This window comes from Mauremys mutica, chromosome 1 (genome assembly GCF_020497125.1).
Source record: "Mauremys mutica isolate MM-2020 ecotype Southern chromosome 1, ASM2049712v1, whole genome shotgun sequence".
NCBI classification, from domain to species: Eukaryota; Metazoa; Chordata; order Testudines; family Geoemydidae; genus Mauremys; species Mauremys mutica.
This window is the reverse complement of record NC_059072.1, coordinates 182,779,273-182,803,478: the sequence shown is the minus strand read 5'-3', so window position 1 is coordinate 182,803,478 and position 24,206 is coordinate 182,779,273. Positions and strand designations below refer to the sequence as shown.

Sequence of the window (24,206 nt, the reverse complement as noted above, 5' to 3'; positions counted from 1 at the left end):
GATCCAGAGTCTGGAGAGTCGTGCAGGAGCCTTTCAGGCCATGCAGCTTTGTATCCATTTGTTCTGCAAACAGAGCTTTGCCATCAAACGAGAGGTCCTACAGGGAGGTCTGTGCCTCTCTGGACAGCCCAGAGAACAGGAGCCATGATGCCCTTCTCATGGACACCACGGAGGCCATGGAGGGCGCGGCCGTGTCCACTGCATCCAAAGCTGCCTACAGGGTTGCCCTGGCAGTTTCTGTGCCCTTCTCCACCAGCACTTTGAACTCCTTCCTGTCACGCTCCTGGAGGGAGTCCTCGAACTTGGACAGGGAGCTCCACAGACTGAACTCATACTGGCCCAGGAGAGCCTGGTGGTTCACCACCCATAACTGGAAGCTCGAGGACAAATACATTTTTCTCTCAAATGAGTCCAGCCTCCTTGAATCTTTATTTTTTTGGGTAGGAGCTGGTTGGCCCTGCCATTCCCTGTGGTTGACCAACTTGACCACCAGGAAGTTAGGAGCAGGGTGGTTGTATAAGTATTCATGCCCCTTGGCGGGTACAAAATACTTGTGTTCCGCTCTCTTAGAGATGGGGGCCCAATGAGGCTGGGGTTTGCCACAGGGCATTTGAAATTTTTGCCACACCTTCATGGAGAGGCAAGGCCACCCTGCCCGGTGCCGAGGAGGAGAGTACATTAAACAGGGAGTCTGAGGGCTTCTCCATCTCCACTGCTTGGAGATGGACACTTGATGCCACCCTTTTTAAAAGAGTTCTTGGTCCCTGCAGGATGGAGGGAGGAGGGGCTGTAATCACCTCATCTGGGGAGGGCGAGGAGGCCGGCGCGATACTGTGTGTGTCCACTAGCACCGGAGGGTCCACCACCTGGTCAGTCTCCAGGCATGGTGCCGAAGACTTATGTCCCACTGACTCCTTCCTTGGGGGTCTGGAGAGGAAGGCCGATGGTCCTTCTGAGGCTCTGGCCACCGAGTGAGCCCCCAGCAGGGGCCATGGTGCCCACTGGTACCATTGGGCCAGCCACAGGGCCTAGTGCTGTGGCACTGGCAAAGCCAACTGTTCGGCCTGGCTGGCCTGGCCCATTGATGGATGACTACGAAGGGAGGCCAGGCTGACATACGACCTGCCGCTGTCCCTGGACCGGGAGGAGCGATGGCACCGAAAGCAATGCCAATCCCAGGACCGCAATCCCAACGTGGAGGACTGGTACCGTCGGTAACAGCTGCTCTGCGCTCGGCTCCGTCAGGCAGACCTGCGACGGTGAGATGCCTGGGGCTGTGGAGGCAGTACTGTGGCGGAGTCCTGAAGCAGGACGAAGAACAGGAACCAAGTCGATGTTCGTGCCGTGACCGGCTGCGATAGCCCCTCCGAGATGAGGACCTTTGGAGTTGTCTGCCTTGGTCCCGTTGGTGTTTGCTCCTCGAGGCGGAGCGGTGTCGAGAGTTTAGGTTAGTCGGAACTCAAGCAGACAGCCTGGTGGGCATCGAGGGCGATCCACGTGTACTTTTACCTGAACGGTTACTGGGCAATGAACTGCGTCGGGAACATTCCCTCGACCTGATTGGTACCGAGCCAGGAGTGACTGTGGAGATCCCAGCAGCGGCTTGCCTCTGGAGCGTGGGGCCAACATCGGCGATGCACCTGGTATCAGCATGGACATAACATCCCAGGCCGTTTGCAGAGCTTCTGGTGTGGAAGGCATCTGGACATCCGGGAAGGCCTGCTCCGAATGGGCTGGGCTACTCCACTCGACTTGAGTTGGAGGCCTAGAGGCCAGTGGGAATCGAGGGCTGCCCAACATGGGTCTCGCCTCTGTCCTGAGTTTACTCCAGTGCTGTGGCAAAGAAGGCCTCTTCCTAGCCTTCTTGGTGTGCCCCGCGAACGGGGAGCAGTGTCTACTAGTCCCGGTGCTGACTCAGAGCGGGACACCAGAGCCGGGGTCAGCGCCGACTCCATCAGAATAGCTCGGAGCCTAATGTCTCTTTCTCTCTTGGTCTGAGGCTTAAACGACTTGCAAATCTTGCAGTAATCACTGAGATGGGTTTCCCCAAACAGCGTAAATAGTCCGCGTGTGGATCACTCACTGGCACAGATTGCCTACAAGTGTTGCACAACTTAAAACCCAGGGCACAGGGCATGCCCCGGCCGGGCGCTCTAGCTAAACTAAGCTAACTAAGCTAACTAACTAAGCTAACTAAACTAAGCTAACTAACTAAGCTAACTAACTAAGCTAACTAACTAAGCTAACTAACTAAGCTAACTAACTAAGCTAACTAACTAAGCTAACTAACTACAGGTACCATACACTGAACGAACAAGCAGTTTTGGGGACAAGCTACAGCAAAGCTGGAGCAGAGCAGTTCCAAAGCACCTTCACTGGCGGCAAGAAGGAACTAAGGGTGGGGAGAGCGCACAGCACCCCTTATACTGCGCCATGGAGGCACCACTCCAGGAATCACTAGGGAGCTCCCCTACAGGTACTGCTAGGGGAAAAACTTCCAGCACCGGTGCATGTGGCGAGCACGCACACCTACTGTGGAATACACATGAGCAATCACTCGAAGAAGAAATTTGTCTTTCATCCTGGCTAGTTTCAGTCAATAATAAAAAACTTAATTTTCCCTGCAATGAAAAAAATAAAAATAAAAAAAAAACCTAACTCTAAGGCCATGGCTACACTTGCAAATTTGCAGCGCTGCAAAGCGCCAGTGTGGTCAAAGCCCCAGCGCTGGGAGCGCGGTTCCCAGCGCTGTACGTTATTCCCCACAGGGAGGTGGAGTCTGGCGCTTTGACTACACTTAGCGCTTCAAAGCGCTGCCGCGGCAGCGCTTTGAAGTGCAAGTGTAGCCATAGCCTGAGATTCTGTAACAATAGAAAAAAAATACTTCAAGTATATTGTTCTCAGAGGGATAATTATCTCATAATTCTACCTCCTGTTGTGGTTTAATACTTAATGGATTCACACCTCAAAGGCATTCATTTCTCTCTTACAGGTTTACTTTCTTAGAAAAGAAGTTTAACATACTGTGCTGGGATGATCTTGTCCTAAAATGTTTTTTGAAAACTGACATCCTCATTGAAGAATTGCTAAAGTGCTAATAAAGAAAGTACAAGACACTACAAGACAGGAGTCAGGGGAGCCTCATATTGAATGGCTTTGAAGACTACTATGGATGTTAGCTGGTCTAGGAGTGCTCAGGTATTGCAGCTCTGCAAGTTATCTATGATGCAAGTGCTCTGAGATTAGATAAGGAAACAGTTGCTCAGGAAACATATTTTGCCATTGGATAAGAAGGAAATTGTTACTTCATTCTGCACGTTGCAATAGCTTAGAGAATTAGGGAGGGTTCAAATAAACCTTTTCTTCTCTGCCTGCTGAGAATTAATGATTCAATTGTGTTTAATTGCTTGGGTGAAGAACAATTAAAAATGCCCTAGAATGATGGCTAAGGGACAAACTACTCTTTGTATATGCATAAGGAGTGAAGTAGACAATAGTATATGAACACCTTGATGGAGAAGTCCCTTAGACCCATACATTAAGTCAGAGGTTCTCTGACACAAGTGTCAAATACAGAATTATTTACTCTCTAAAGATGTACAACTTTTGAGTTGTTTCCTCAACTGATTGATTGAAAAGTTTCCTGCAAGTGGGATTTTCTGTAATAATCTGCGGTGGGTTTGCGGTCACATACATAAGATTATTTTTAAATTGAAGAGATGCATTTTGTAGTCCCCAAGAACAGGAACAGTACTAATCAAGTAAAAGACACAACATGACAGTAGCAAAGAAAGCTACATATTGAATGGCTTTCAAGAGTACCAGAGTACAATGTGTTGTGAGTGTAAGGAAACTGATACAGGAGCAGCAGGCTGGGTAACTAGATGCCATTATTTGTACAGTACCAGCAGCATGTGTGGCTCTTAAAAAGACCGCAATGTAGGCAAAATCCCTGCCCTTAAGCTTATCGACCAAAGACTTAGCAAATGAAGAAGAGGGGAATGAAGGAGGTATCTGAGGGAACAAAAAAGATTATATATAGTGAAATTAAGTATCTTGCTAGTTCCACACTGAACTACTTAGGAGTGCTAAGTGGGCAAAAAAGAATACCACCTGCTGATTATGGCTGTACCATTTTACAGCAGATGGGATTTCTCCCCTTGGCTCAGAAGTCAATAGGTGCTCAGTACAGCTGAAAATATCTCTATGCTCCTTTTTCCATCTCTCCCCCAGAAGAGGCTCATTGCTTAATTATTCTTGGGAACATGACTTTTCTGTAATGCCGCATATATTAAACAGAAATTGAGATTCTCTACTTTTTAATAATTGGTATTTTTCTTATTTTTTTATTGCTTCAGCCACCTTACCATATTTATTTTAATTACTCTTTTCATTAATAATTACTATTCAGAATGGGCATGCCACCTTATAATTGCTTGTATAATCTGCTGCACTCATCACATGAAAAATTTTTGGAAGTTACAAATGTCTGCAGTGAACATTGGGTCTTCGCTGATGTACCCCACCACGCAAAATCTTTGTCAAAGTGTCCATACTTAAGATGCTACTACATCTTCACTTAATTAATTGTTCAAAAGTAGTGACCATCATAATGTATTTAAAATTCAGGAAAATTGGGTGTAATTTTTCAATGCCACTTCTCAATGTATCAGTACATCACTTAATTATCACAAAATCATTGTTTTTGCAGCTATATTTGAGAGACTTCGCACACAGCTGTGTTTGCCAAGTTGGGAGTTAATAAAGGAAACTGGATACTTCAAAGGAAATTATATGTTCTCACAAGATCTTCTACGTTAAAGAGCATCTGTGGCTTTAAAGTCTATGCTGTCATATCAATCTAAGCTTAAACCATGAAACAAAATAAGCTTCTAACAGCAGCAATGTGTATTAAAAATTAAAGCAATTCTTTCAGTGATATGTAGTTTGCATATATTATAACCCATATGTTCAGGGCTGGAACTTTTTTGTGTATTATTATTTTAATGGTTAGTGCATTACAAAAATTTAAAGCTGCAGTACATAATTCCTTCTCTTGGTAGGTCCAAAAATACTCTGAGTCCACACTAGGCGGCCTTTAGTTCTAGCTGCTATTCCCGTTGCTAAGTCCATAAATATGTATCTGCAAATAAACTGCTCGTTTTCATTATGTAAAACAAAACATAGAAAAGATGCGCACAGATATTAGTCACTTTACTATTTTGGTCTTGTTTCAAAATTAGGATTTAGAGGTTCTAATGCATTTTAGGAAATCCTGACTACTGGAATCAAAGTTATAAAAAAGTAGCATACTGTAGCTGTTAATCACATACCCAATTTACCTCGAGTACAAATGAGTGTAATACATTAATAGGAGAAAGATAAAGACTAAAGGCTTAAAGTAAACATCTGTGCTGTAAAGCAGTAACCTTACTAATCCAAAGCTTTCAAGTTTCCACACCAAATATATAACTTTCCAAAAATAATCAAGAACAAAATCAACACATTTGTATAAGTTTATACTATACTTATGAAACACAACATATAGTTCCTTTAAAGTAATGCTGTAACGGCTCGAGAGTCTACATTGTTCCAAAAACTTATAAACTCAGCATACTTATTAATTCAGTGATGGGTTGATAGTTATTCTGATCATCATCTTTAATCAGTGATATAATTTTCAAGATATCCCCAAGGAATACACACCTGTGATAAATCTGACCTACCACTGTATGTAATTGCTACAGCATAAATGCAGTTGAAAGACCCTTAACTGTATCTGTAAGTAAAGAGCGCTGAAAAGTTCAGAAAAGAGTATGCTTCAAAAGGTGTACAAAAGATGGGTTTGAGAATTCAGCGCTACACAAGAGAATCGTCTTGACATGCTGCCTTCACTTCGATGTATTAGGCAAAGCGCCACAATCACCAGCACAGTACCAGAAAAGGTTTATAAAATGGTACAAAGTATTTAAAAAGAATATAACATTTTAGCACATACATTAGAAGAGTGTTCCTTTAAAAATAAATGCACCCTTTTCTAACCAGCTGTCTGCTGTTATGGACACCAGAAGTACTCCCACATAATTCATCAGGTTTTCACCACCAAAGTGCTTTGAAATTTAGAGCAGTTGAATATAGAGTTTTTACCGTATTACAGTTGGAAGGGACCTCAGCAGATCATCTAGTCCAACCCCTTGCTCAAAGCAGGACCAATCCCCAAATGGCCCCCTCAAGGATTGAACTCACAACCCTGGGTTTAGCAGGCCAATGCTCAAACCACTGAGCTATCCGTGTCCTGAATCTAGAAACGTGGCTATTAATACTTACCAAAAAATAAGATGCAGATTTAAAACAAATAAATTCATATCTGAGAAGCATATCTGAGAGCTGCCATGCCAGGAAAGGACAAGTCCAGTCCCTCCCCAGCCCAGCCAGGACTTGCAGCTATGAGTCCCCTAATTGGGGCACTCCCGGCAGCCAGGGGAAGACCAGATTTCACAGGGAAGGGCTTATTTCACGGTAATTGAAACAGTTTTCATGACCATGAAATTAATAGAACCCTATCTAAATGCCAGCATAGATTAAGTATTAATCATATAGGGTCAGGCCCTGAACTCATGTAAATCAGCATATCTGCAGCAAAGTCAGCAAAGTCAGCAGAGCCACACAGACTTACACCAGTTGAAGATCTGGCCCAGAGTGCGTTAAAGTGTCCATATTAACATTTTGGCTTAATCAACACAGAAACCCAAAAGGTCACATGACTAGAGCCAAAGATTTAACTTTTAGGAAGAATGGTGAGGTGATAATGGGGGGGGGGGGGGAGAAATCAAGCCACACATTTTAATTAGGTATTTTAAACATGTTTGCACCTAAGATAGGGAATTTTGAAACATCTCAAATATTGATCAGCTAACATGTTAGAACAACTATTAAAATCTGTCTCTGTCATGTTTTTTCACATCTGGTTAGCTCATTTACATTAGTAACCCTGAGGTTAAAAAAAAAAATCACGTATTTGTATTAGTGAAGATAAGGCCAAAGACAAGGCAATTTGTAGGGTTTTTTGTTTGTTTGTTTTTTACACAGATTAGCAGGTTAAGGTAAATCCTATGCTCCCCCATAGTCTTTACCATGCCCTGCTAACCCACGGGAAAGCTACAAATTTGTCTTCACTAGTTAGATAACAGAGTGAGTTAAACACACATCTCCCCCCTCCCCCTTCCTCCCTTAATAAAATCCCAGTCACAGGAGAACAATCCTTCCTTTCATTCCCTCGTGCTCTCTATCCCCTTCAACTCTAGACTTTCAAAAGTGAATTCCAAGATATATTGCACTTTTTCTGGAGATTCGGAACACAGGTCACCTATGTAACTATTGATTTAATTAAAGTTACTCCCCATTTAAACCAAAACAGGTGACAGGACAATCAGACCAAGAGATTTCAAAATGACACCCAAGGTACAAGTCACTTGTTTTTGCTTTATATGGAAGTGTCTACAGATCCTTGCCACTTTCTATTATGTTTAGCATTCACAGTCACACTCCTACCCAACTGAATAATCTTGCAAACCTTGTGAGACAAATTATATTTCTTTAGGTCCTGGATTTCAAACTGAAATCCAGACAGATTAGGTTGATAAAGCAACTGCTTCTTAATCTCTTTCATGGCACAGAACTAGTTACTCTGGATTCTGAAATAAATTTTGAATTTGTTGTATTAGAGGTTTGAGTAGCTGTAGATTTAACAGTTGTTCCCAGTAGAGAAGAGAGATTTTGGTGCATGTATTGTATAGTAGAAAAGTTTATATGAACAGAAGACTGAGGAGACTGTCTAGGAAGTATAACTTTAGTATGTTATTCAACTGTTTTTCCTTTTAAATAAAAATAGAAATGGAAGTCTGAAGCCTTGTAAGCAGTCAACTCCCAACTGTTCTTACACGTGCCTGTTCTGGACATTAGATCCACTCATGTGCCAGCGTGAATGTTACCATGCCATGGTAATCAGCACCAGCAACAGCTGAATAAAATAGGTCTTAGTTTGACCAAAACTTTGATTCTAGTCCCACTCTGTTTTTGTTCAAGCCATATTCCCATATAAGGAAATCTTCAACCTTTTCTGCATAATCTAAATGAAACATGTCAAGTACTGAATGTTTTGACACTGAACCTTTGCTATAAATTCCCAGTATAACATGGTTGAGGCAAATATCTTTGTTACAACTAATAGGATTACATTAGGCAATTTTGGACCTAAAGCCAGGTCATCACATGGCGTTAACACCTATAAGAACACACACAATTTTGGGGAAAAAAAGATGATCTAATTTACTATAGATACATTTTTGATGAGGAAACAAATCACAGAACATTAATTTTACCCATTAGCTAACAAATCAAGCCACAAAGCTCCTCCCCGTCAGAGCACAATGAATGACTCAAAGTTTGCTTAACCTTTGAACCTCGAACTTTTATGAAGCAACACATGTTGAAAACGAAACTAAAAGTTGATCAAGTTGTATGAAACACAAGCATGAAATATAAGCATATTCTCTGTGTCATTACATGACTTCAGGAGGGCATTAAGTTCCTTTCTGGAAGGAGATATTTAATTCATCCCTGGCCTCAAGTCTTAACTATTCAACCTTTTTCTTTTTTTCCCTAGTTCATTAGAGATGATTCGTCACAATCCATTTGTAGGTCTGCTGAACTCTACTATGGAAACATTTATCTCATCATACTGTCAGGAAACGTAAAAAATAACGAAATTTTTTAGAGTTATATGACACCTCTAGTAATGTCTGAAGGTGAAATAAGTGAAAGTGAAATAAGCACCTGAAATTATCAAGTCTTTTTTCCCCCGTGGAAATAAAAGATGATGGATGATGAACTACTGTAAAAGAAGGAAGGAATGTGACACCTTCAAACTGGATTTGAACGTTAATCTGAAATAGAGGGGTCAGCTTTAGTATGCCATACAAGTTCCACTGTCTTGACCCCTCTTCTAGAAAGACCAATTAGTTGCCTCGTTCTGGAGAAATTTATTTAGTGCATTTGTTTAGCTATAATATGTAACATATGTACATTTCTAATATGTAACCATGTACTGAAATTAAAATTTTGGGATGTGTCATAGCAAACTGTGACTCAAGTAATCTGAATATGGGTTTAGAGAGTAACTGCAAGTCTTGTAACACCAAGCAGTTATGATTAGCAGTAAAGACAATACATCCCGTTGTCATAATTAATTTTAAGTGTATTTGTTAATTAAGGTCTAATTACCAAGAAGTTATTCTAATCAGAAGGCAAGATACAAACAGTTCATCCTATTTAATGGCACAGTGCTTATGTTATGTATCACATGACACTGATCGCTCACTCAATACCTCAGTCTTCATGGCTCTCTCTGAGATTGGCCTAAGTTACCAACAGATTTCCTCTGAAACAGTGACCTCCCTAGAAGGTTACAATCCTTAGAAACTATGGCACTGTCAACCTCAAGCATGAAACTTATAGAAGCAATAGGAGGAGCTGTGATGGCAGCTGTCCCAAGCCTATGGAACTCTTCTCTGAAAGTGGTGAGATTTGTGGTCATCACTTGTGCAACTAAGCTTTCCCACAGCCCCATCATTGAAATAATCAGTTTAATATGGAAAAAAAGACGACTACTATATATCAATATCTAATCCTTGCTGCCTCGGGAGAAAACAAAAATGTACCAAATGTAAACCTTTATGCTGTAGTAATGATGTGTTAGGAACACAGCTAGTATGGTAAGAAGGATGATATAAATGCATAAACACACAAGATTAAATGTACAGCATTACCTAGGTCAGGGAAAAGCCCTGAATAACTAGTGAGCAGTAGCTATTGCTCAAGAGCTATTCTGCACTAGCTCCATGGGTGGAAACTCTTATTCCACGCTAAGAGCACCTTTGGCTTCACCTAAACTACATACTTTCAAAGTTAGGAGTTAGTGTGAAGTAACTATTGCACCATGAGTCCACACCATAGCTGTTATGCACTAACATCTCTGTGAATTCCCCATGTAGACAGGCCCTTAGACTGCAGACAATACATTTTGTGTGTGCAAACTGTTGATATGCTATATTTACAGTATCAAACAAGTGTTCTAATTTGGCAAAAGTTCAATTTTTTGTATAACTGAGAAAAAATAATTACCATTAAAAACTGCTAAATGGTTTTGTACGTACTTTGAATAGTCAAAAAGTCTGCTGTCCCAAAGATTATGAGTTCCTCTAGGACCGGAATGGAAAAAGCAGGAATCTGTACCATCAAATTTGTTCAGACCATCCTCAGAGTTATTTGATGCATGGCTGTGTACAACATCCAATAGAACAGTAATTCCTAATGAGTGGGCAATGTCAATCAATTCCTTCAGATCATCTGGGGTTCCATAACGGCTGCAAGCAGGAAAATACAATGCATTAGGCAGAGGTAACCTCATTTTTTTTAAAAAAGGCTGAATACGGTTTATGCAGAAAACTATACATTCATAGAGTTAATAGATAAAAGCTTAAGTAATTTACTAGGGAAACTCCCATGTAGTGGGAATGAATGATCTTCAGATAGTCACAATTTCCGCCTGTTGGAGTAGCAATTGTGCAATACAAACTGACAATAAAGACATTTAAACAAAGTAGTACACTATATGCTGACTAAATTATAAATCATAATTTAGGCATGTTCAAAGTTTTAAAAAAACAGAGTTGCCCCAAATTTGAGCTTTTTCCCTCCATTCACTTCAGGGGGGAAAAAAAGGCTTGGATAACCCTGGTTTATGAAAAGTATTCCAACTTTTATAGTCTTACTTTTAAGCAGTTTAGCACACTTTGAACCTGTACCTTTCATATTTAATGTAAACTATTTTCTTGTTTAGTATACAAACTTCACAAATTTCTGTACGATTAGAATTAAATAAATAATCCATGATGTGGAAACTACTATGGATTCAAATGAGTACGAAATAATGAAAACAACACACCCACCCCAAATTTGCCACCTGTTGCAAGTTGGTATCCGACTTTTATTTATTTGGTGCCATTATTACAGTTCAATTAATTTTTTTTAAATCATCAATGGCTGTCAATATAATGTGCATTTTGTTCAGCTAATTAAAACCAATTAAAGCTTCCTAAGTTTTTTCAGTTTGTCCCTTTTCTTCTTGATGAAGCTTAAACATAACATTCAAATTTACTTTCTTGAACAATTTATCTTTAACCATCACCTATTTCTACAAACTGATGGACCTCAAAGCCATCTAAATACAGTCTGCTATGAGTATGAAATAAATTATTTTTATATGATATACAACTTATCATTTCATTATATGACTACCCTTTTTGTAAAGCAAAACTATTAGGCAATACCTATTATGAACAAGCACCTTAAAGATGCTTTTATTTACCACAAAAAAACATGCTGGACATCATTTGTGCTCATTCTCAATTTTGCACAACAGTCTATGGATATAAAAAATACACAGCTGAGGTCCTAAAGTGCAGAAGCTGGGATCAAAATGCTTTGCCAATTAAAATTTCTAATGACCTTTCTATTATACTGTACACTATATTAAACTTTTATATAGAACTGATAATTCTAGACAGCTGGTTTGATAATTATAGAAGCTGGTTTGATTTATTAGGAGGGAAAAAAAACCTCAATACAAAGCAAGGTCTGGATACGATGCCAGAATTCTTATAGTGTGCTATTTGCCTAAATTGTGCTATTTGCCTAAATTTAAATACTATTTCACCAGCCACAGAAAAAAAGTGAAACGTGTGCATAGAAAACCTACCTTGATGCCGCAAAAAAACTTGTGATTTGATAACCAAAACTGGCATAGTAAGCGTGTTCCATAATAGCCATCAGCTGAACACAATTGTATCCTGTTAAAAAAATCCCACAGTTACATGTCTAAATAATAATTTGATACACATATTTGATATACTAGAAAAGTTAATTATGTCTAAACTGCTTCTCTTTCCTTATTTTAGCTGGCTTTAAATCTCTAATGTCCAATTAATAATTAACCACAGGCTCAGTTTTTCTTAAAATGTAATGCCATTTTAACATTTCATACTTCTATGACCTTCCCATCAAAAACAGGAAGGTCAATTTATCAGGTGATCTACATATGAATAGATATATTGAACCTATCAGTTTGAACAAGCAATAAATGATATGCAAATATAATCTTAATTTGACTTCAGAATATTAACGACACCAATCTGCATGTCCTGAACTTCAGCTGCACTTTTGATATTTACAGTGTTGTCATGAAAGCAAACTAAGAGTAACTGATTAATAGTGCTATATCTTGTGCTTTACCAAGATTTTTCTTAATATTTCAAACACATTTTATTTCTATCTTTAATCATTACATATTTTCTTTCCAAACTCATTTCCCTCAAGGAATCTTTCAAAAAGAACAAACATTAAAGCCGTATAATTCTGCTTTGAGCTTACTGAAGCTGCTGAGAACGAAGAAAAACTTTTTTTTTTTGGTCCTTTATTCAACTCCAAAGTGTTTCACTATGATATTAAATGAAGAAAATCTAAAGGGAAAATTATATTTTAATGATGAAACTGTCGTACTTAAAACAAATCTCTGCTAAGCTAACTCTAATATCAGCAAATAAATGCCCTACCAGCAAGCAATAACCTTCAGGTCTATTTGAAAAGTCTGTTGAGACCACAGCTTCTCTTTATTATTCATTTTAACTCAAATCCTCAGCATATCATTTAGCCAATGCTTCAGCCTAACTTTATCCTGTTTATTTAATTTATCTGTGATGTCACTTTTGCCCTCAAAATCATTATAGTTACTATAAAAAAAATGGGCTGGCATTAACTTAGCAATTTGTCTGAGGTATATAGCCATTTTATAATTGAGGATTGTTGCATGGTTACCCACAGCATTTTTGTAAATAAACCGTACAAACTATGTCAAATGACTATCGTTTTATTTGCTTACTATTTATCTTGTTGTTTGCCATGTATATATTTCTTCACACTTTTAATATTTCAGCATTCTGACAAAGAAAGAGTGCCCCTTAAGAGAATTATTAAAAATAACAAATCCTTAAGTAGGTCTGGCTACAAACAGGTAGATAAAATTTAAATCAGGCATACCCGTAAATGACTGATACTGTGCATACATTTATATTATTGTTATTTTGAAGTCTGAAACCATTTTACATTGTATCCATGACATTCCTCCTCCCCCTAAGGAAAAATCTGTAGGCAGGGTTGCATGCTTTCAGACTTCCATTGAAAACATTAGCCTCCTGGAAAGCAAGAAATTAGTTTACAAGAGAAAAACAACATCATCACAAGATTAAGTGTTACATTTGTATTTTTAGCTGGTTATGGATGGGGGTCCCCAAATACAGAAACTCTCACTCTGGCAGTCAGCTTAACTTTAGTGACAGGTTTCAGAGTGGTAGCCATGTTAGTTTGTATCAGCAAAAAGAACAAAGAGTACTTGTGGCGCTAACAACTGCAGGGCACACACAGACTGCAGTCACTAGGCACCAGGGACAGTCTGTGTGGTGTATGCTGCCCCGGGTCTTTCCTTGATGTGTATGCTTGTGCAGGGTCCTGGTGCCTGACATCCCAGAATGTAAAGGCAGGCTTCCCTTCACATGCACTTGGAGTAGTCACGATCCTGACTTATTAAGGTCGAATCCACAAATTCGACTTAAGTAGATTCGAAATAGTCCTGTAGTGTAGACAAGCCCTTAGAGACTAACAAATTTATTTGAGCATAAACAAATTTGTTAGTCTCTAAGGTGCCACAAGTACTCCTTGTTCTCTTAACTTTGACAAAAATGCCTTTCATCATTCACTAAACACTGACTTTAATATGAATCATTTTATTTATGGTTGGCTTGGTTAATATGTGGATGAGCGCTGTGTGTATCTAGTGTTTGACTTCATATCTGGTTTTACTAGGTGCCATTAATATGCCAACATTTGCCATAGATACCAAATAAAGTTAGCATAGTTATTTCCAGTTCCAAACACAGCAAGGCATCTCATCATTGTACGGTAACAGCTAGCAAGTGCTCATGTAATCTTTTATGTGTCAAAGTGCAACTCTTAAAGCACAAAATAGTAGGCTCTTTTGTTGTTGTTGTTGTTGAGATAATCATTCCAACAATTTCATCTACAGTCTATACAGTTACAATAATACACCACAATTCTTTCCTAAACAGAACTGCTCATGTTAATTGCTGTGTAATACTAGAAGAGAAAGTTACTCACCTTGAAGTAACTGAGGTTCTTCGAGATGTGTCCCCCTGTGGGTGCTCCACTGTAGGTGCTATTGATCAGAGATCTTCGGTAGCAGTGCCTGGTCGGGACACACGCTCAGCTGGTGTCTCGCGGTCTCGTTAGAATCTGCCTGAGCGCGCGCATCTCACACCCCGCTCAGTTCCTTCTCTACAGTGGAGAAATCATACTAGTACTCCAAAGTAGAGGGGAGGAGGGCGGGGAGTGGAGCACCTACTTTCTCTTCTTCTTCGAGTGCTGTCCCTGTGGTACTCAATTCTAGGTGAATGTGGAGCAGTACCCACTATGGTTGGCTGGACTTTGGAGATGCGGCAGTGAGTGAGTACTGTATGACTACTATGGTGTCTGCCATGGTATCCCGCGTGATAGCCTAATGTTTGGCAAACGTGTGTTCAGATGACCATGTAGCCACTTTACAGATGTCAGGAATGGGTACGTTACGTAGGAAGGCAACGGATGTCAACATGGCTCGAGTGGCATCAGTTCTAATGCCTTCGGGCGGTTGAATATTTTGGATGTGATAGCAGGATCTGATGCAGTCAGAGATCCACTTGGACAGGCGTTGCCTAGAGATAGCCGTACCTTTCGATATTTTGGTGATGGAGACAAAATGTCGCGAGGACTTACAAAATGGTTTAGTCCTGTCTAAATAAAAGGTGATTGCTCGCCTGACGTTTAGAGTATGCAGAGTTGCCTCGTGTGGATTCTTGTGAGGTTTGGGATAGAAAGCAAGTAAGTATATCAGTTGGTTAAGGTGGAAGGCGGACGCCACCTTAGGGAGAAACTTAGGATGTGGTCTCAGGGTGACTTTGTCTTTGGAGAAGATTGGGTAGGGAAGACAGGCCATCAGGGCGCTTATTTCTCCTACTCTCCTTGCTGACGTTATTGCAACTAAGAAAGCTACCTTAATGGACATATGAAGAAGACAGAAGGTAGCCAACGGTTCGAATGGAGGTTTCATGAGACTGCGGAGAATGAGGTTAAGATTCCATGTAGTTGCCGTTGGATAAATTTCCGGGTAGAGATTTTGTAGAAATTTTGTGAGAAATTGTTTTATGATGGGGTGGGTAAAGAGTGAGTAGCCTTCTAACAAATCAGGGTGGTGGTAAGTGCAGCCAGGTGTACTGTGATGGAGCTGAGCGAGAGTCCATCCGTTTCAATTTTAGAAGGTAGTCTAGGATGTTAGGGAGGATTACCGTAGGGGATGTTAAGTGATGATGTGAGCACCACAGGGAGAAACGTTTCAACTTCTGCAGATAAGTTTTATGAGTGGAGTCTTTTCTACTGTGCAGGAGGATGTATCGAACTTGCTCGGAACAAGCTAGTTCTTGGGTTTGGAACCATGAAGAAACCACACTGACAAGTGGAGCTTCTGGAGCTGAGGGTGAAGAACCTGTCCTTTGTCCTGGGAAAGCAGATCTGATCTGCTGGAGACAGTCCATGGATGACGGGAGGACACGTGGAGTTGGTATGGATACCACATCTGTCTCGGCCAAGCCAGGTCAATAAGTATGACTCGGGCCTTGTTGTCTCTGATCTTGCGAAGAAACCCTGTGTAGCAGAGGGATTGGTGGGAAGGCATACAGGAGAGAGTTGTTCCATGGGATGAGGAATGTAACTCCTAGGGATGCAGTCCCGAGTCATGCTCTGGCACAAAACAGACAACATTTGCGATTCTGGGTTCTGGCAAAGAGGTCTATTGACAGGGTGCCCCAGAAGGAGAAGAGCTGTTGAAGTATTGCGGAGTGGAGTTCCCATTCGTGTTCTGTCAAGAAGTGCCTGCTGAGTGCATCGGCAGTAGTGTTGCGGCAGCCAGGTAGGTATGAAGCAATGATTTGTATGTGATGATGTATGCACCAATTCCAGAGCCGGATGGCTTCCATGCATGGGTAATGTGATCGGACTCCCCCCCCGTCTGTTGATGTAGGACATATATGCTATGTTGTCTGTTAAGACCCAAATAGATTTGTTCTTTATGAGGGGAAGAAAGTGAAGGCACGCGCGTCTCACTGCTCTGAACTCTAAGAGATTTACGTGTAGGTGCGTCTCTGATGTGGACCAGTGGCCTTGTGCCCTGTGTCCTCCTAGATGTGCTCCCCAACCAATTAGGAAAGTGTCCATGGTGAGTATGAGCATTGGGGATCAGCATCCTTAGCGGGAACATAGTATTTATGTTCAGCCTTTTTGGAAGTTGGTAAGAGAGAGGTTGGCGTCTGCCAGAGAGTGTCAGCTGGTTTCAGGAGTGCATCATTTATGGGGAGATCCTTGTGGGCACACAGGGTTGGAGGATTTTGAGAGGTCTGCGTTGTGTCTCCTGAGCCTCTTCTAAGGGGATGTCTTGGCTGAGTGCCACCCTCTTGAAAAGTTCTTGAAATTGTTTACAGTCATCCACATTCTGTGGAAGCGGAGGGAAGAGGGATCCATCTGGAGTTGATAGAGAGTTAGGGGTCAGTGAGTCATGATATGGTCCGTAGCTCACATTCTCAGGGGGGGAAGGGGCTCAGGCGCTCTAGAAATGGACAGAGCTGGAGATCGAGGCACAGAAGGAGGTAGAGGTTTGGTGGAAGGGGACTGAGGGTGAGTGGCAGTAGGAGGTGGCCAAAGGTACCACTGAAGCCAAGGTATAGGGTAGGAGACTCCAGGTGCTGCCCATGGGGGGGCGAAGTAGGGAAACTGAGGCTGGTGGTTGTGAGCCATGACCTGAGGTGGAAAAGGTTCTGGTGGAGGAGGAGGAGACAGGTGGGGAGAACTCTACCTGCTGCTGCATAACAGGTTCGCTGTCAGTAAAGTTAGCAGGTAGGAAGAGCAGCTGTTCAAAAAGTGAGCCCTGTGTATCCAGGAGCAGGGAATTAGGCTCAGGTGCCACTGAGAAGTCACACTGACTGAGAAACTGTTGCTCCTGCTCTCTGGGCTGCGCTGAGCATGATCTGAGTTTTTCCAGTGCCGTGGGTCGCTTGGAGGTGCCCTGCAGCAGGCAGGCTCGGTGCTGATGTTCTTTTTGGCACCCGGGCAGAGTGCACAGTCGGCACCGCATCTGTTTTCGGTGCCGAGTGGACCGGTGCCGAGGAGACCTTCCCGGTATGGGAGATCGGGTCCCTGTCTCTGTGCTCCGTGGGAACCGCAGCTGAGGCACTGTGACAGCCTGAGGCATCTGCCTTCTGCACTGTCAATAGAGACTAAGGATCTAGTGGGAGACCCTTTACCCTTGTTAAATTCTCTCCTCGGAGACTGTTGCGCTTCTTGCCTCTGCTCCTGAGAGGGTGAAGCCATGCTCCCAATTGGTTCAGATCTGGCTGGGGAGCGTGAGGGAAAGGGTTTCACCTACCCAGTCTCCGAAGGCGGCTATAGAGAGTTTCCATTAATAGCATTTAAGCCGCAGGTCCCTGTTGCAACAGGCCGTGGTCTTGAGGCTCATACAGTGGAGGCACTTTGCAGAGACGTGTGTTTCGCCAAGGTACTTCACACAGCGTGAGTGCCCATCAGACCTTGTCATGGAGTCCTGAAGGGAAACACATTTCATAAATCCTGAAGCCCCTGGTGTTATGAATTAGAAATGGCAGGGGAGAGTGTCTCAGCGGGAGACAAGCCTGAGGCAAAAGAGGGTTTTATTTTATTTATTTATTTATTTTTTAAACTAAGTAACTAAATGATGTAACTATTCTAAAGGAAGGGAAACAACTGGGGTGTTACTAACAACTATTCCTATGCTCTTTGCAACTGTTTCCTAGAGTGACCAAGGAAGAGAATCAGCACTGCCCCGAGTACTGTCTTATAATAATAATAATATATGGAGATATACCTATCTCATAGAACTGGAAGAGACCTTGAAAGGTCATAAAGTCCAGCCCCTTGCCTTTACTAGCATGACCAAGTACTGATTTTGCCCCAGATGCCTAAGTGGCCCCCTCAAGGATTGAACTCACAACCCTGGGTTTAGCAGGCCAATGCTCAAACCACTAAGAAGGAACTGAGGGGGGGCGCGAGACGCGTGCACTCAGGCAGATTCCAACGAGACCACGAGACACCAGCTGAGCATGTGCGTCTTGACCAGGTACTGCTACGGAAGATCTCCAATCAACAGCACATTGTCACCTAGAGTGGAGCACCCACAGGGACAGCACTCGAAGAAGAACATTCAAATTAATCACTTTAAAATTGTCATACTCCACATGGTAAACTTAAAACTAGATACAATATTTTTTTCTATATACATATATAGAAAAATAAAATGTAGCTGGTACATTACAAATAACTGAAAACAGATTATTTAAGTCTCACACTCAACCCCTCCCCCCCACAACACTCAATTATCTTTTCCAATAAGAGCAGAGACGTTTTACAAATTTCTCTGCACACTCATTGTACCAAGAAGCATGTTACTTACCAAGATCCTTTATTTTAGGTAGTATGTTGTATGTAAAGTTTTTATAAGAAGCAACTTTCCCTTCTGGGGAAGCAATTCCCACATGAGATTCATAAATTCTTAAGCTTTTTGGTTTCTTTGGTTGAGGATGTTTGCGCTATTGAATAGAAAATAGTTGTCATTAAAGCACAGCACTGAGAATGTCAATCTTGTTATAGAAACACACTGTTTACACAAGTAAGAGAAAAAAGAACCAGTATATTAATTTTAAAATCAGGTAGAAGAATTGTTATGCAACATATTCCCTCTAGATTAATGCAATTAAAATTGTAAATACCAAAAAAAAAAAAATTACTTCAATATTGAGATTGAAAAAAAAATCAAAAAATTGATCACTCTTTACTTGACATCCTCACGATCAGTACTTCAATGACTTCTTTGTGCCAATGTCTTGAAGTGCTGATTTTGTGTGAGAGTTTAAAACAGCAGAAAGAAAACAGGTCTGCTGATTGTATTCTTAGTCAGGTCTGCTCAACTTAATGAAAAAAAGATTTATTTATTTATTTATTTTTTAGGAAAGCACATTTTTGTGGTTAGTGCAGGACATAAAAATTCCTTTGTTGATGCCAGTTAGAAATATTCCCCAGCTGAGTGGAATTAAGTTTCACAGAATAGAAGCATTAATTAAGTACAGTTCTAAAGACCACCTTTCAAATGTGACAACTAGAGTTGGTTAAAAAGCCTCTGGAAAAAAAAAATCAAGTAAGGAGTTTGTATTCCAAGTTGATTTTTTTCCCAGGAAATTTATTGGAATTAAATTCTAAACTTGGAAAAAAAATTCATTCTCTCTCCTGCCATGCCTTCCTTTCATTCTATTGCATTCAGTGTCAAAAAGAACTCTTGTCCAAGGTTTTCACTATCACCAGCACCCACACAAATACACACTTTTACCCATACTATCTTTTCAAAATTTCTCCAAATTTGGAAAAGGTTACAGGGTGGCAAAGTCACTGCATTTCATTTTCCTTTTGCCAGCTGAACTTTTCAAATTTGGAAAAAGTTTTGAAATAATGTGGAGAAAGAGGGATGAAAAAAGCCCAAACAAATATTTTACTGCACTCAGTGACCAAAAAAAAAAAAAAAAGGGGGGGGGGAGGGAATAAAGGGGGGAAAGACGGTGCTTTATGCATAGATACATGGATTTCAACTTCTCTGCATACAACATAGGTAAAGTCTGGCATATTGTGAGACATGGGTGCAGAAGGCCATGTGACCAAAGAAGGATGTATATGCAGAGTGAGCCTGCAGATGACCAATGAGTCCTACTATTGTCTGGCACCTCTCCTATGGTAGTTAAGCTCTTGCTGACCTCAGATATAATATTGCTCCTATATATTCTGTAGTTTGGGTTACCAAAATGAGGATTTCTCCCTGTTCATTTGGAGACCCTATATGGTAAAAAGCGGTAAGACAACGTGACTTGATCACCTGCTGGGAAAATTTTACCCAGATCAGCCAGTTGTCCAATTCTGACTATACCAGACTGTAATGTGTTCTTAAGTGGGCGGATCCTGCTACACTCTTGCTGAATATGTGTTGGTGCCATGCAAAGACTAAAGGACAGGACCATGTATTGGTAGAAAGTCTGTCACTATGAAACTGAAGTATTCTTTCTGTGATGGGTATATGGATAGATGGAAAGAAGCATCCCAAAGCTGAGAACCACAAATCCATCTTGAGTATTTAATGAGGGGATAATTGAGGCCAGGGTTAGCATCCTGAACTTGTAGTTATGGATGAATCTTCTGTGATATCAAAGTCTATAATCAGATACCAATCTCCATTCTTTGGGAATAAAAAGTAATGAGAGTTGCAAGTTGCAAAAGGGTATCTAAGTCTTGATTTAACAGTATCTTTTAAGAGGGGTCCCTGGAAAGGAAAAGGGAAGAAGGGTGGGGCTAGTAAGGGCCTGGAATTGGATAAAATACCCCTTTTTAAAATAGTTTCCAGGACTCGGTGGTCTGAGGTGATCTGGTTCCAGGATTCCCCAACAATTTAAAACAAAAGTGGCACTAAGTGTGTGTGCATATGTGGGGGATGGAGAAATGAAACTCCTGAAATGGTTCTGATTAGCTCTTGATGATCAAATCAAATTTGTTGCTGTGAAGTAGCATGCACCAAGGATGCAGTGGGAGAGGGCTTCCTGCAGGGGAGACTTTGTTCCTTCCATTGTCATTCCAACATTATCTGTGGGTGACAGTACTAAGGTGCAGATAGCCTCAGCCTGATGATGCTTTGGGATGTGGTCTGCTTCCTCCTTGGTGCTGGCAAGAATATTGCTCAATGAGCAGAGAGTGGCTCTCAAATCCTTTAAGGCCTTCAACTGTTTGCACACTAATAGATCACAATCTTCAAATTATTATTTTTATTCCTATAGCACCTATGGGAGGTCCTCTGTTGATTTCAGACTCCCTGGGTATTCCACAAGAGTGGAGCCCTGAAGCCCTATGATGAAGCAGCCCATTGTTACGTTTGGGCTATTATATGGAGATATACCTCTCTCAAAGAACTGGAAGAGACCTTGAAAGGTCATTGAGTCCAGTCCCCTGCCTTCACAGCAGGACCAAATACAGTCAGATTTTTGCCCCAGATCCCTAAATGGCCCCCTCAAGAATTGAACTCAAACCCTGGGTTTAGCAGGACAATGCTCAAACCACTGAGCTATCCCTCCCCCTTAAAGGCTATTAACTGTCCTTTGAGCACTACAGATTTTAGCTCCTCTCTGTGTTCCTACGGGAGCTTTTACATGAATTGTGACACCCTTTTCCCAGGTGAGATAGTTGTATTTTAACAGAAGAGCTTGATAATTTGAAATGCACATCTGGAGACTCTCCGGGGAATAGATTTTTCTGCCAAAAAAGTCAAGTTTGTAGGGTCCTTCTCCACGTGTGTCATATTTGGAGACCATCACTGTTTGGATCTTTCATTCATTGCTGTCACCACCAGCCTATTGAGACTCAGTAGATGCAGAAACATTACAAATTTCTTTGCGGGAACTTCATAACATGTATCAGCTTACTTAGAAGTGGGTGCCACAGATGCTGGTATCTGCCACAATTTCTGAGCTGGTTCCAGTAACTCCTCATTGACAGATGTGGCAAGCCTACCATGCATGGAGGAGGGCAGAAGATCTAGTCATTTGTGGGATTTTTCTTGCACTATTTCCACACGAATTTCAAAGGTGTCTCCCATGCAGCATAAGAAGTCTCAGAAGATCCTAAAATCATCCAGCTGAGTAGGAGTAGAAGGGATGATTGATTGAAAACAAAGATATTGCTGCTGGAAATAATTGATACTCCCTTTCCTACATGTGTTCTTCTGACTAAGTTCACACTTTACCATAGCAAAGTGAAAACTGACCAGTCATTTTAGTTTTCACTACAGCTATTCAGAACCCTGCAGACAGCAGAGATACTGAAAAGAATTAGATTCATTTGACTCTGCTGCTGAATACTGGATAAGAAGAGAGGCTGGGGGAGAAATATAATATCCAACACTCTTCAGCACTCAAGTGGCTCAGGGAAGAGAAACTGAAGACAACACTGGAAAAAAACCACTGATCAAGTATGAGAATAATATCTTGAGTGAAATCAAGATAGCAAAAAACAAAAGCAGAAAAACAAAAATATTACATTACACTTAAAAGAAAAAAAATACTAAAAAAAGCAAGTTGATCAGCCAAACAGTATTCAATGAGCAGTACACTCCCACATATTCCTTTAAACTGCAGGGGACAGGTCCATGCGGGCATGGCAGCACTTTTTTTTTTTTTTTAAACTATGGCTTTAGGACTCAGTCTGTGCAGACCAGTAGATTTCAAGTATCTACCCCCCTCCCCCCGAAAACGATAAGTGCATTAAAATAGGCACTTATAATGGAAGTGTCTTCTCAGGCTTTTCAACAGGGGTAGGCAATCTATGGCACGTGTGCCAAAGGTGGCACACGAGCTGATTTTCAGTGGCACTCACACTGCCCGGGTCCTGGCCACTGGTCCGGGGGGCTCTGCATTTTAATTTAATGTTAAATGAAACTTCTTAAACATTTTAAAAACCTTATTTACTTTACATACAACAATAGCTTAGTTATATATTATAGACTTGTAGAAAGACATTTTAACATTTTTAGAAGGTATGACTGGCACGCAAAACCTTAAATCAGAATGAATAAATGAAGACTCGGCACACCACTTCTGAAAGGTTGCTGACCCCTGCTTTACTATAATATTGATACACCATATGCAAAGTAACTCACGTTATAATTAGAACGCACCACTCCCAGCTTCCCCCTCCCAAAAAACGAACTGTGGCATGACAGAAATCACATCATAAAACATGTCTTGCATGCACTTTTAAAAGCTTTTGAAATATAAAATAAAGCTTACTAGATATGGCAGTGGTGGGTCCCAGTGTATCCAATCATAATTCACATTGGTACCTACGCGTGCTACATATTTTGCCCAAGGTGAAATACGGTAGAGAATCTCTCCATTTTTACTACGGATCACCACCTAGAAAATAAAATGAAGACATAAGAGATCACTATAATTTCATATGTACACAAGCACCCTTACAGAAACCAAAGTCTGTTCTCATGACCAGAGCTTCAGAGGAGAAAAGGTTCTCATGTTAACTCACACAGATAACAGTGTTAACAAAAAGTAGCCAGAGTTTCTTATAAACTAGAAGCCAACTGTGGCAATCTATAGTACGTGTTTCTTTTAACATAATATAAAAATGCAGCTTTTTACTAAGGCAGGGCTTCCCAATCATCACTTGCAAAGATGGGTTAAGCACAGCAGATGGAACAGAAAAATAAACATATATAGTGAGAAACCTGAAGATTAAATAATACAAAAAATGAAACTAGGGGGTTGCACAGTTTGAGCTCTCTCTGTTTCACCTCCCAATTCCCAGTATTTCTGGGGCTCCTTGTAGCCCTCTTCTCCCCCATCTTTCATGCCAGGAGCTATGTACCCTCCATACTCTACTCCACACCCACCCACCCAAGGAAGGGACTACATGTGGACCATCATTCTTCCATTTTCAGACAAACAGAAAAACAGGAATACCAATGCCATTAAAAATACTGATAAGCAATAAAAATCCATCAGCTAATTTTTTGGATATTACAATCATAAATTCCTGTTTAATAATGATTCCTAGCTCTTATATAGCTCTTCTATAGTTTAGAAGAAAGTTGGAGTGATATTATATAGATCAGAGTTGCTTATGAACAGCACAAGCCCATGGCAATGTCCCTACCACAGACAGGGTAAAAGGAAAAGAAAACCTATTTGGGGACCAAATCTGTCACAGGAAGAGGGCAGAAGAACACTGTTGCCCTTCACTCCACATCTTGCACAAACAGTGGGGACCCCCTGGTGATAAGGAGAGATGGAGGGGAAGCAATGACAGTGCCCATCCTACAGCATCATCCCTAGGATAACACACAAGTTGGTTGTCAAGAG

The 24,206-nt window shown here is 41.2% G+C and overlaps 1 protein-coding gene across 3 annotated transcripts in view; it reads right to left on the bottom strand.

The window, feature by feature from the left end:
• Positions 1 to 24,206, bottom strand: part of GBE1 (1,4-alpha-glucan branching enzyme 1) — a 277,500-nt gene that overhangs the window by 119,029 nt on the left and 134,265 nt on the right. For all 3 annotated transcript variants that reach the window (XM_045002099.1, XM_045002100.1, XM_045002101.1), the window contains 4 exons: positions 23,121 to 23,246; positions 18,701 to 18,836; positions 11,819 to 11,909; positions 10,215 to 10,424 (listed from right to left, as the gene is read on the bottom strand). In XM_045002099.1, coding sequence (XP_044858034.1) covers positions 10,215 to 10,424; positions 11,819 to 11,909; positions 18,701 to 18,836; positions 23,121 to 23,246 — 563 coding nt within the window. The remainder of the gene's footprint in view (positions 1 to 10,214; positions 10,425 to 11,818; positions 11,910 to 18,700; positions 18,837 to 23,120; positions 23,247 to 24,206) is intronic.